General features: G+C 46.0%; 1 protein-coding gene across 2 annotated transcripts in view; it reads left to right on the plus strand.

The window, feature by feature from the left end:
• The first annotated feature begins 9,499 nt into the window (after positions 1-9,499).
• The window catches only part of Rgs9 (regulator of G protein signaling 9), a 72,143-nt gene continuing 68,513 nt past the window's right edge, over positions 9,500-13,129 (plus strand). For both annotated transcript variants that reach the window (XM_034507358.2, XM_034507360.2), the window contains exon 1: positions 9,500-9,757. In XM_034507358.2, the coding sequence (XP_034363249.1) occupies positions 9,701-9,757 (57 nt within the window). In that variant the 5' untranslated portion in view covers positions 9,500-9,700. The remainder of the gene's footprint in view (positions 9,758-13,129) is intronic.

Raw genomic sequence — 13,129 nt, forward strand, 5'->3', positions numbered from 1 at the left:
TGGGAAAGATGGATTGGAACATTAGTTTGCAAACACACATAGTGCAGATCTCATTTAAAACTCTTAGCCATCAAGACTACAGTTACTCCAAAGACACCCAGTCTCCTGGTCCTGAGATGAACTGCTCAATTTATGCAGCAATTATAGTTACTAGAAAGATTTTTGAACAGAGTTGCAATGGGTTTTTATATAACAGTTAAGTTAGGTTTTGGCGTCCCATCTTCTCCTCTCTTGAGGGTTGGGATGGGGCTGGAGAGATGGCTCGGCAATTAAAAGAGTACTTGTTTTATGAAATAGTTAATTTGGTGTTTGCCAGATAGTTCGAATTTAGAACCCAGAAGGTTCCAAAGGATCAAAGATGAGAAGAAGGAGGTGGGATTCAGTGGTAGCATGGCTAAGCAGGCCCAAAGCACATTCCCAGAGAACCAGCTTTCCTAAAGGATTGCTATTATTAAGCCTCTCTTTATTCAAATACCTTCAGTGCCTCCCACTTACCTCCTTTACACAGTTCATCCTTTCAGAGTCTGGCCCAGTTAGATTATCTACCCCCACAGATTCACTGTCCCTCAACTACATGTCTCAGCAGCTGTAATGAGATGGAGACAGATAAGGAGACAGATGACTGACAGGTCGAAAGCAACATTAGATGGAATCAAAAGAAAAGAGCATTAGGGGGAGTTGATCTTCAGAAACATCTAATTTAAGTGTAAGGTATTAGATGTTAAATTTTTCTTGTAGGGTGTTGGGTGGGGTGGCTTATGCCTGTGGATCCTAGTACTTGGGTAGGGTGAGACAGGAGGAGTGCTGTAAACATGAGGTCAGCCTGGGCTACATAGTGGATTTCAGGCAAGCTTGTATTAAAGAATGAGACAAGATTCTGTCTCTAGAAACAAGCCAATTGGGCTGGAGAGATGGCTTAGTGGTTAAGAGCATTGACTGCTCTCCCAGAGGTCCTGAGTTCAATTCCCAGCAACCACATGGTGGCTCACAACCATCTGTCATGGGATCCAACGCTCTCTTCTGGTGTGTCAGAAGACAGCAACAGTGTACTCATATACATAAAATAAATAAATCTTAAGAAACAAGCCAATTGTGGTGGTTTGAGAAAGAATGGCCACCAAAGGCTCATATATTTGAATGCTTAGCATCCGGGAGTGGCACTGCTTGAGAAGGACTAGGAGGTGTGGCCTTGTTGGAGTAGGCGTGGCTCTTTTGGAGGAATGTGTCACTGGGAATGGGCTTTGAGGTTTCTAAAGTCCCTATCAGGCTTAGAGTCTCCCTCTTAGCGAGCAGATCAGGATGTAGCTCTCAGTGGCTTCCGCCAGCATTATTTCTGTGTGTATGCCACCGTGTTTCCAACCATGATGATAATGAACTAAACCCCTAAAGCTTTAAGCAAGCCCCCAATTAAAAGCTATCTTTTATAAAAGTTACCTTGGTCATGATATCTCTTTACAGCAATAGAACACTGGTTAAGACACCAAGGAGAAGCCAGCATGGTGGCACATGCCTGAAATCTCAGTGCTTGAGAGTCAGAAGCTGAGTAATCAGAAGTTTAAGTTATCTTTAGCTCTGAAGCTAATCTGAGGCCAGGTCAGCCTGGTGTACATGAGATCCTGTCTCAAAAACCAAAGAGAGAGAAATTCTTGAATTCTTGTGGGGTTTAGTGTTATTTGTTTGTTTGTTTTACTGGTACATACTTTTCCTGCACTCCCTCCAATCCCACAAGAAACCAAAGGAAAAAGAGCAGAAGGGGCAGGAACTTGGGGGTGCTCCCTTACTCTGGAAAGCCATCAGAATGACACTTGCTAATTAGAACTATTGGCTCCTGTTGTCATTATTTTTCTGTTGCTGTGACAAAACATCATGACTAAGGCAGTGTATAAAAGAAAGCATTTAATTGGGCTTGCAGTTTCTGAGGCTGAGAGTCCACAACAGTAGACCAAAGATGTGGTGGCAGGAATGGCTGAGAGCTCACAGTTGGATCTGCAAACAGGAGGCAGAGATGGAACTCAAAATGGAGCCAAGTCTTTTGAAACTTCCAAGTCAGTCAGTCCCTGGTAATATACTTCCTTCAGCAAGGTCAAACCTTAGTCCTCCAAACAGCCACCAAGTGAAGAGCAGGTATTCAAACATGGGAGCCTTTAGGGGCCATTCTCATCCAAGCTCCTTACAAAGGAAGATGATGGCTTTGAGGAGCATGTGTGAGTCGCAGAAATGCCAAGGTCCCCACAGCTCCCAGGTAGATCTTGGGGTCAGTTCAGGGGAGGACTTTGCAATAGATACTTTTGTATGCATGACATAGTTTTTTTTAAAACACTGATTGATTGTGTGTGTGTGTGTGTGTGTGTGTATGCTCATTTGAGCATATATAAGACTGGAATGACAAACATGTGTAGGTCAGATGTCAGTTTGTGGGAATCAGCTCTCCCACTCTCCCACGTATGCCCCAGGGATCCAACTCAGGTCATTAGGCTTGGCAGCAGGGGCCTTTCCCCTCTGCACTGTCTCTTTGGCCTATAAACATCTTTAAATGGAGGGAGGATTTGTCTTGGCTCATGAGTTCAAAGGGCTTCATCGGTATTCACTTGCCTCCATTCACTTGGGCAGAAAATCATAGCAGTGGCAGTGTGTGCGCGGAGGAGAGATGGTCACGAACGGAAGCTAAAAAACAGAGAGAAGGGAAGGACAGGAAGTGGTCAGGATAAGATATAGTGACCTACTTTTCTAATAAGGTCCCACCTACTTCCTCTCACCACTTCCCAATAATACTGTCATATGTATGTATGTATGTATGTATGTATGTATGTATGTATTCATTCATTCATGTGTATGTATGTATGTATGTATGCATGCATGCATCTATCTATTATCTATCTATCTATCTATCTATCTATCTATCTATCTATCTATCCATCCATCCATCTATCGGAGAGCACAAGTTGACATCCAAAGTATTTCCTAATCATTCTCCATCTTATTTTTCAGGCCAGGTCTTTCATTGAACACAGAGCTTGCTGATTCAGGTAGAATGGTTGGCCTGCAAGCCCCTGGGATCCTCTCTTTTCCTCTTCCCTTGGGATTATAGATGTATACAACCATGCTTTTCTTTCTTCTCTTCATCTTTCTCCCATTCCTCCTCTTCTTTTTTTTTTTTTTTTTTAAAGATTTATTTATTTTATGTATGTGAGTACACGGTAGCTGTCTTCAGACACACCAGGAGAAAGCATCAGATCCCATTACAGATGGTTGTGAGCCATCATGTGGTTGCTGGGAATTGAACTCAGGACCTCTGAAACAGCAGTCAGTGCTCTTAACCACTAAGCCATCGCTCCAGCCCCCTCTTCTTCTTTTTAATGTGGGTTCTGAGAGAGCCAACTCAGATTCCCATTCTTGCACATCAAGCTCTGTACTGAATGAGCCATCCCCCCAGACCCAGTGCTATCATGTCATGAATCCATTGTGGGAGTCATTCATACATTAGGTCAGAATCTTTATGATCTGGTTGTCTCTTAGAGATGACATCATAGCTACCTTCAAGACTTGTGTTATGCTAATCTTAAGGTGTTATTCTTTCTGATTAAGTTGACCATTTAAATTAGTCACCACAGACTCTTTGCTGGTATACATTCTGTTTAGACACACTTTTCAGGTTGGGCACTTCTGGCTGAATAAATAATTTATTATAGTGAATAAATAATTACTTATTCACTATAATAAATACAAATACAGTGCACCATGGAATAGTTTCCTTGAAGTCTCTTTCCCTGCAGTGGGTCTCTCCTACCCACTCCTTCATGCCCACCCCTCTTTGATTACTGTGGCGGACATGACTGGGGAATGTCTGTGGTAATGCTCCACTTCCCCCTTCTTTGGTTACCGAGACAGAGTCTCATTATGTAGCTCTGCCTATCCTGGAAGTCACCATGTAGACTAGGCTGGCCTTAACTGCGTGGAGATCTGACTGCCTCTGCTTCCAGAGTGCTGGGATTAAATGCATGCTCCACTACACTCAGCTTGGTGCTCAGCTCTTGGATGTCTGACTTGTGACATCCTATGAGGTCTGAGTTAACATAGGATCACCTTGTAGGGAAGACTAATGTCACCATCAGCCCTTTGGGGCTGGTTTACTGTAGAAAAGAGTTTGACTTAGAATACTGACATCATAGACTTTAAAATTGAAGGCTACTTGAAATTCAAGTCTGGGTCCTTGTTGTTAGTAGTGAGAGGAAGAGGTTAGGTAATTTGATCGAAGTCACCCATCCACTAATCCATAGCAACATGAAAAGCAGGTCTGGATCATGTGGGAGGAGCCACAAGAAGAACTTTGAGGGGAACTGATATATTTCTTACCTTGGCAGTGTGCATATTGTTTTGTACATATGTTAAAACTTACCTGATTATACACTTCAAATGTGAATGGTTCATTGCATACCAATTATTATACCTTGACAAAGCTACTTAAAATGCTATCCAGTCCGTCCTAGGCAGAACAGGGGTTCTACAGCACACAGTTTGTGTCTTGAGGCCTCCACATCCCCTTATGAGGCCCCAAGGTTTTTTTTTTTTTTTTTTTTTTTAAATCAAAGTCTATTTTACATTGTAAAAATGTGTCTTTCTATAGTGCCAATAAAAAAATTCTATAGAGGGGCTAGAGAGATGGCTCAGCAGTTATTCCAGAAGACTGGGGTTCTATCCCCAGCACCCACATGGTGGCTCACAGCTGACTGTAATTTCAATCACAGAGCTATGACATCCTTTTCTGATTTCCAGTGACACAGAATGCACATGATGCCTGGGTATGCATCTGGGCAAACGACTCAAACACACACACACAAAAAAAATAATGAAAATGTTTTAAAAAATGCTATACTTCCAAATTTTCTAGAATGAAAATCACTAACACCCTTAAAGAAAGCTGAACGGATGTCACTAGTTCTGAGGTGACTTGTCTGGCGGGCAGATATAAGGGCACTCTGCCAAGTGGGGAGGAAGAAGGGTCAGAAGGAGCAACATTGTCTCCTTTTCCTTTGTTCCTTTCTACTGTGCTTATAGAACGGGCACCCAAATGAATTCAATTTAGGATACTAAAGACAAGATGGACAGGGTATGTAATATAGGATTGAGCTTTGTGGCTGTAGGTGGTGGTTACCACTGGGCTAAAGCAGTTTCTAAATAAGCCCTGGTTGAAGAAGATTTTTCCAGAAAGTTCCAATTCCTCTTTCCCTGTCTCTGAGCCAACATGCAGCATGCCAAGTGTGGATGATTTCTAGCCATCTAATTTTCTTTTTGGAGGAGGGTGTGCTCCGCCTCTACTTCCCTTCTGCTGAACCGCAGCTGACCAGTGAGGTGCCTGCTGGCCCCATGTGGTCCCTCTGTGGAATACTAGGGATTGGTAGGTCTCCAGGAGGTGTTGTTTGTCTAGTAGGAGTGGGGAGAAAAATTCACCATCTAAGAGGATCCCCCAAGTTTCTGTTTCATTTTTACATTTGCAAATGTAATATATACTGGTGACAACTTACACCACGGAATCATAGGCATGCAAATGGAAACAGTGTGGGCAGCGGCCCAGGGAGTCAGGTGAACCCAACTCCATTTCTGTCTTAGGCAGGGAGTTGTCAGTTATTACAGGAGTAGGTGCTGCAGAGCTGATTTAAAGTGCTCGAAGGCACGCCATGTACCCCAAGACATCTCTAGTCATTTGTGACATCAGAGACATTTGTCTTCTCTTCTGCTATGGTCTGCAATCATTTAGGCTGCTCTGCCAGACTCTGCTCTTGGAGGCCGACCCTACGATTCACCTCACCCAGGCTGAGCTGCCCTCTTTATTGTAGACTAGAACAACGGCCAGCCACAATAGAAGACTGAGGGCAGGAAGAGAGACATCTGGTGTTTATTCTCCAAGAGCTCTGTCCTGACAACAGCCAAATCTCACTGAGAAGACTGTCTTCTGCATAGAGAACCAGCTCTCTTTGGGCTTTGGTAATGGGAATAACCTTCCCACACTTGTTTCTCTCCAGACTTTCCCACGTCTTCTGGTGACTCCTTTAATTTAACACTGGCCAATTTCTAAGAAATGACTGTGTGGGACTTCCTGCTTCAAAGCAGTCAGATAGACCCACCATGAGGAAATGAACCCCTTACAGTCCCACCTTCCTTCTCACGCTGTAAAGGAAGCACAAAAGTGAGAGCCGAGTCTTTTAAACTCTGCATATCCAGACCTTGGTACAGTGGACTGAACTACAGAAGCTAGGACATTCTATTGAGATGGTCGTTGACCCAGGTGTCGAAGGACATTGCGGCGTGTGTGGACAACACATCATCCATCATACGTAGAATAGATTTTGTTCTTTGGGGACAAGAGCCATGGCATTTGTAAGTCGCATTGTATAACACTTATGGCTGTGATCTAAGTTTAGGCTCTGAATCACACTCTTTTAATGATGATGAGAACGCAGGATACCCAGGATGAAGAGGACAATGACGGAATCATTGTAACGGAACCAAGGAAAAGATTAGCTCTTAGCCCAGTACTCCTCTGACTTCTTGCAAGATCAGTTGGATTTGAGGATCTGTTTCTTTGTTGAGGTGTTGTTTACATACAGTGAGGGACTCTAATTTGAGCAGCATAATTGTTTGAGTGTTAATAGATGAATTCACTAGTGTAGCCGCCGTGCCTTTTAATGTGGCCACCTTTACAAAGATTTGTTGCGTATATAAATATGCGTGTAAGTGTGTTTGTGTGGGTGCATGTCTGTGGGTGGGAAGAGTGGGCATGCACGTTCATGTGTGTGGGTGCTGAGGCTGGAGGACAACCTTGGGTGTCCTGCCTCATGAGCCAGCCACTTTGTTATTTACTATAGGGTCCCTTACTGGTCTGGAGCTCACTGCATAGGCTGAGCTGGCTGGTTAGGTATCCTCAGGGATCTGGCTGTCTCCTTCCAGTGCTGGAGTTACAAGTGTATTTTAATGCTCCTTTTTTTTTTTTTTAGGGAAAAAAAAGTGGGGCTCTGGGGATTGAACTCAGGTCCTTAGGACTGCACAGTACGTACTTTACCCACAGTGCTTTCCCCAATACAGATTGTTTATATATCACTTTGGCATGTCCCCTCTGCCCCTTCCCATTCTGTCACAGACCCAGCCCCTCCAAACAGAGTCAGCGTTATGATCTGGGGTTCAGTGAGCTCCTTGTCACCACCCTCCAATCCTGCTGACTCTTGCTTCTTTATCCTCTCTTGCTTACTTCTGGTATCTTTGTTTGCCTGCTTCACCTTCTTGACTCCCCCCTTTTCCTTCAAGATCCTATAATGCCCCTTCATCAGAAATGCCTTCCACTCAGACTAGATAAAAAGCCATTTCCAAAGCCCTGTGTTGTGCCGTCTGGTTTCCGACGTATCTGAATTGTGTTTTGTACTGGTTTTATGCAATTATTCTTTCCCTCCGTGAAACTGTAAGTTCCTTGAGACAGAAATGGGATCACACAATCTGTTTTGAATGCCAGGCCTTTCGGCACAATGCCCTGCATACAATTATAATTGTTGTTTAAATAGGTTAGCGGCATCAATTTCTTTTGCAGGACGCTTTTATATCAAATTACATATTGGAGCATTTTGGAAGGAGCAGAGACTTAGCTCTGTGGGAGATTCACAGAGACACACTTGCCCTGGGAAGGCCGTAGCCCAGCTTGCCTCGGGGCGGGGGGTGGTGGTGGTGGTGGTGGTGGGACTCTCACCTGCCCCACAACTCCCATTGCTCTCTGTCTGTCCTGTTCATTGGCTTCTCTGTTTTCTGCCTTTCTCTGCTCATCTCTCATTTCTACTTCCTTCTGCACTCAGCTCGCATTCCACCTCAGATTCCTCTTGTCTCCGTGTCCTGTCTGCCTCCAGTTGACATTTGCAAGAGTAATGATCTAAGAAGCTGAACTTAAGCTTTGTGGAGCCACATCACAGGCCGAGGACTGGGCTCTGGTATGCCTACCAAGCATCTCTGGTCCAATGGGCTAAGGGAAGATCCTCTAAAAGATGATTGCGTCACCGGCAAGCTTGATAAGAGATGGCAGGGAACAGCAGGCTTCCCAAGACAGGTCCTATTCTAGAGCTGCGCACAATTCCTTACATTTTTGCCTTTCTTCATTGCGGAATGATTTAAACTCCCAACCCACCATCCCAGGAAGTCACCTCTATTTTCTCTACTTAGAATTTGTAGAACTAAGGAATGCTGGTGCCAGAAGGGAACCCGGGCTTTATTTGCTTATGTGTATTCTGTGTAACATTAAACCAGGAAGTTGTTCCATGAAGAAAAGTCAAGCTATTGCAGCTCTTTCCTGGGTTCCCAGCTCACATAAGGAACATACTTCTCAGAGGTCTGGTTTGATTGGCAGAAACTCTGGTCCTCTGCACCAGTGGATCTCTGGAGAGCTCAGATCCTATTCTATTGAAGGTTGTGATGCAGGGGCTTCTGAATGGGGTCCCAAGGAAACCAGTCACGAGCACTTTGATGTTGCTTGCAAACGTGAGTCAGTGTTATGTGAATATGTGTGTGAGCATGTTTTCCGAGAGTGTCTACAGAGTTCAACGGATTCGTACAAATATACCCTGAAAGGAAAAAAAAAATAGTGGATAAGGGTTTATATTCTAAAGGAATACCAGTTGACTGAGCACCCCTTTGGTCTCTCTTAACTTAAACATGTGAGATATTACGGTGCCTGTCTATCCTGCCTGTGTAGACTAAGTGAGGGCGTCATCCTTTTTTCTACATATATGCCAATATAGGCCCATCAATTGGTGACACACATACTAATATCCCCAGACAGGTTGACCATGGAGGGGGCTTAAGAATGTGTGGAGCAAGTGGACACTCTGGAGGCCTCTATTCTGTTCTATCTGCTCAATTTTTAGGTCAATTTAAAAGTTCTTTTAAGAGTCTATTAAAGACAAACAAATACAAGTATTGGGAATTAGAAGTAAAATATAATTTGCCTAAGGGCTAACAGCTAGCTAACGAGTGTCCACACTTCCTCACTTCTTCCTCTCTTGAAACCAACATCTTACTCATTAGTTTATTAGGTCAATAAGTAAAAGTCGACATCTGATTTTTTTTTCTTAAATATCTATTTAGGAACAATCACGGCGTTGTTCATTTATCTACCAGAAGCTTGATGGACACTTCTATTGGATATCATGAAACTGTTTAAAAGTCTTACTTCTCTCATAAAGAAATTCTTAGCACTAACTTACCAAAGATGCTCAACTCTTCTGCAAGCTGGCACGGGAAAGCCCTGTTCCCGCCGTGCTCTGTCTCACTTCTGTACATAATTTCTCCTAGGTTAACAGGCTCAAACACCTTGGGGCAGATGTTCTATCAGCTTCAGCATCCCTGATCCGGGCTTCCTACCTAAGGTTGGGTCCAGGTGGAGCCGGACGCCGCCCCCTGGTGGCAGGTGGGAGCCCGCGCAGTGCATGCTAATGAGCGCGCGGCGCTGCTCGCTGATTGGCTGGCGCGAATTCCAGCTGCTTTGCATGTCGGCGGGTGCGAGGGAGAGTCGAGGGGCGGCGGGCGGCATTCCGGGTCCTGCGCGCTCCGCTCTCTGTGTCTCCCGGTCCACGCCCAGGCTGGGGCGGACCAGACTGGCTTGTGAACTTGGGGGTTTTCCCTTTCGCTCCCATTCGTGTTGTGGTCGTGAATTCATCCAGGGTCCAGAATGACGATCCGACACCAAGGCCAGCAGTACAGGCCGAGGATGGCATTTCTCCAAAAGGTACCCCGGGTGTCCCCACCTGGACCCTGGCAAGTGGGCGGGGACCCAGTATGTGGAGTGTCCAAGGGAAGATTGGGCAGGGGCAGAGGGCGTCTATCTAGGTCTGTGCGTGCTGCCCAATTTTACTAAATGACTTCTGTGTGGCTGTATGTGTTGTATTTAAAACCATAATGATTGGATTTTCGCGTAAACTGTTTATAGTGGAGAATTTGAAGGCAGCCGTGATGATCTGCTGGAGGCCAAAAACAACCTGTTACTCAGGAGGGTGCTTGAAGCTGCGCGGAGATTTGTTACAAGGAATCGGCTATTAAATGAACATTTTGAACATTTCTCCCAATACCAAACAGCAGGATTTTTAAGCGTGTGCATGCGTGTGTGCATAAAAAGACCAGAAAAAATGTGATTTGTGGAATCAAGAGCCCCCCCCCCGACCCCCAGGTTGACAATCGGTGTATTTTCTCTATAGTTAGAACCTTTTCTTGTCGATGGCAAATGGCCAGCACAGGGGGTCCGTTCCTGATGGACGTGTGGGAGGTGGAATGCACCTATGGGGTGACGTGTCTGGGGACAAAGTGGTTCATTTTGTTCTGGGCTTTTAAGTTAGAAAGTGTGGGAAGAGACACTCACAGGATTAAGTCCCAGGTCACTTGTCTGCCCTCCCTCTGGCTCATGCCACTTTTCATAGGATTATCCTTTTGAGGATAATTAGCCAGATGCTTTGTGACAAGCTGGGCCCTGCCTTGAGCCCCTGGAGCTTAGCAACTGGGTGCAGTTGGTGACTAACTGTCCTAATCTACAAGATGTTAAAAGCTGGACAGACCTGGGCACACCAGGACATTCGTCACACCTGGTCATCTTCTCAAGAAGCCAGGTAGAGGAGATGCCAGGGCCATGCTGCAAACGGAAGGGAACGCTGTCTCACTCGGAAGAGTAGACAGTGCAGCTCCCAGCCCCTAAAATGAAACAAGAAGCTGCCCAAGTCTGGTGGTCAAAAGTAAAACATCATCTTCAGATTGTGTCTAGGATGGTCTTCTCCTGCCATGCAGGACAGCCCTGGCTTGGAGACTTAGAGTGTCTGTCTGGAGCACTCATGTTTTTATGATTTCCAAGTACCCTTTCCCTTAGCCTTTTGAGTGGTGTCTTGTTCTCCAGCCTCCTCTGTGCCCCACCTCCCACCCCAATCCTGGTATACCTTACCTCCACAGAATTTTCCTTAGCTCCTCGGACTTCTCAGCTCCTCCTCGGACCCCCTCACTTCCTTCACAGCCTGTCCTCTTCTCCGCTCCATCCTAAACTTTCTCACCTCTACCTCAGCTCCCCTCACCTCTACCCCAGCCTCTTCTTCTTCACCCTGTTCTGTCCCATCTATCCACATCTCTCCCTTTCTCCCAGCCAAGCCTCTCTTTCCACCCAGTCCCTGCACTCACCCCACTTCTTGGTCCTCACTGCCTCTCCTCTCCTCCCTGACATCCTTCATACACATTGGTTTTCTTTCCCAAGCTGAGTGAGCTCTCTCACAGGATGCTCCCCGCCCCTTTGACTTCCTAGGCACACAGGACACTGTCCACCCTTTGCAGCCTGGTTGCTCAGGGCCCGGTTTCCTCCCATCTCCCATTCCTGCCCTCCAAGGAGAAGAACCGGGCAGCCCGAGCACCCTGAGCTGTCACTCAGAGTGTCCTCATTTCTCTAGGACCCCAAGCCCTTCCAGGAATATCCTTTCCCATCTCTGCCAAACTCCTCTGTGAAGCAGGCTTTTCTGAGTCCACAGGGAGAGCAACTTCTCTCTCTGGGTCTACACAGTCTGTCTTCCTCATCCACAGTATTGCTTTCCTAGCTGCCTTCTACTGGTAAGGATCCCGTCTGCAACCCATCTGTGCCCACCGGGGTTTTGGGTTGGATCACAGAACCCCATAGGTCAGAGGACAGAATGGAGGTCTTTAGAACCTCAGGAGCCTATGGTAGAAAATCCTCAGCAGTTATCCACATGAGCTAGATAGACAGCCAGGCCTTCAGGAAAAGGCCTGGACCAACAGTATGTGGACCCAGGTGCAGGTACCATTCCCTACTCAATCAGTGTTCAAGGTGGACAGGAGGGCTTTGCATGCATTATCTTGTTTTGTCAGACAGTTGCTATTGTCCTTTACAAAGAAGGATACTGAGGCTCAGAGAGGTTAAGTGACTTGCCAGTCACACAAGCGTTGGTGGAACCTGGAAACAATACAGGTGTGGCCCTGTCTGTGCAAGTGTGATACAACGATCAGAGTTTTCTTATGGTGTGGGATAGGTGAGGAGGTTGTAAGTAGACCTATGTGCTTCGGGGACATGCGTCTGAGACCTGAAGGATAAGTGGAAGAGTCTAGGCAGAGAGAGACAGAGAAAGAGAGAGAGAGAGAGAGAGAGAGAGAGAGAGAGAGAGAGAGAGAGAGAGAGAAGAGGAAGAGGAAGAAGAAGAAGAGGAAGAAGAGGAAGAAGAAGGGAGAGAGACAGAGACACACACAAAGATTGAGAGACAGAGAGGAGAAGGAGGAGGAGGAGGAGGAGGGAGGGAGAGACAGAGACAGACAGAGAGACAGAGACACACACAAAGATTGAGAGACAGAGAGGAGAAGAAGGAGGAGGAGGAGGAGGGAGGGAGAGACAGAGACAGGCAGAGATTGCAGGTAGAGTGAACAACATAAGCCAAGGTGCAGAGGTGTAATGACACAGGGAATCTGGTGAGTTTGAGGGTCTGTTGATGCTTAGAAGACATCTTTTAAAGCACCAGGAACAGGCAGAAAGGTAGAGGGGGCAGAGGAGACAGCAATGAGCCCTCAGAATGCCTTGAAGGCAGTTTGATCTCCCACCCACCCTAGGGAATCATTGCAAAGTTTGGGATAGACAAATGATGTGGAGGACTGTAAACTAAGATGACCACGGTGGTGAGCCAGATGGGTAATAAGCTATCTTCATGTCCCCTGAGTTCAGCAAATCAATTTAAGGGTCTTCTGTACCTGCCTCATTACTCCAAACACCCTGGGAATGGAAGCTCTTCCCCAAAGTAAGGAGACCAATGCAGGTCAGCAGGACCTTGTCTCCTGTGAGTCAAAGTGTTTCCATCACAGGCTTCCACCTCAAGCCCAATGCAGTGTCTGGAGAGAGTACTCCCAAGCCAAGTTGCTGCCCTCATGTCAGATTGTGTTTAAGCTATCGATGCCTGGGGATCTGGAGGAAGTCCTGGATTCACTCTTCAGTCCACACACACTAGACGTGCTGTGCATATTTGTAATCCCAGTGCTTGGGAGGTGGAGGCAGGAGGATCAGAAGCACAAGGCCATCCTTGTCTGCTGTCTTAGTTGGGTTTACTATTGTTGTGGTTAAACACCATGATCAAAA

The sequence above is a fragment of the Arvicanthis niloticus genome, chromosome 6 (genome assembly GCF_011762505.2).
Source record: "Arvicanthis niloticus isolate mArvNil1 chromosome 6, mArvNil1.pat.X, whole genome shotgun sequence".
Classification (NCBI taxonomy): Eukaryota; Metazoa; Chordata; class Mammalia; order Rodentia; family Muridae; genus Arvicanthis; species Arvicanthis niloticus.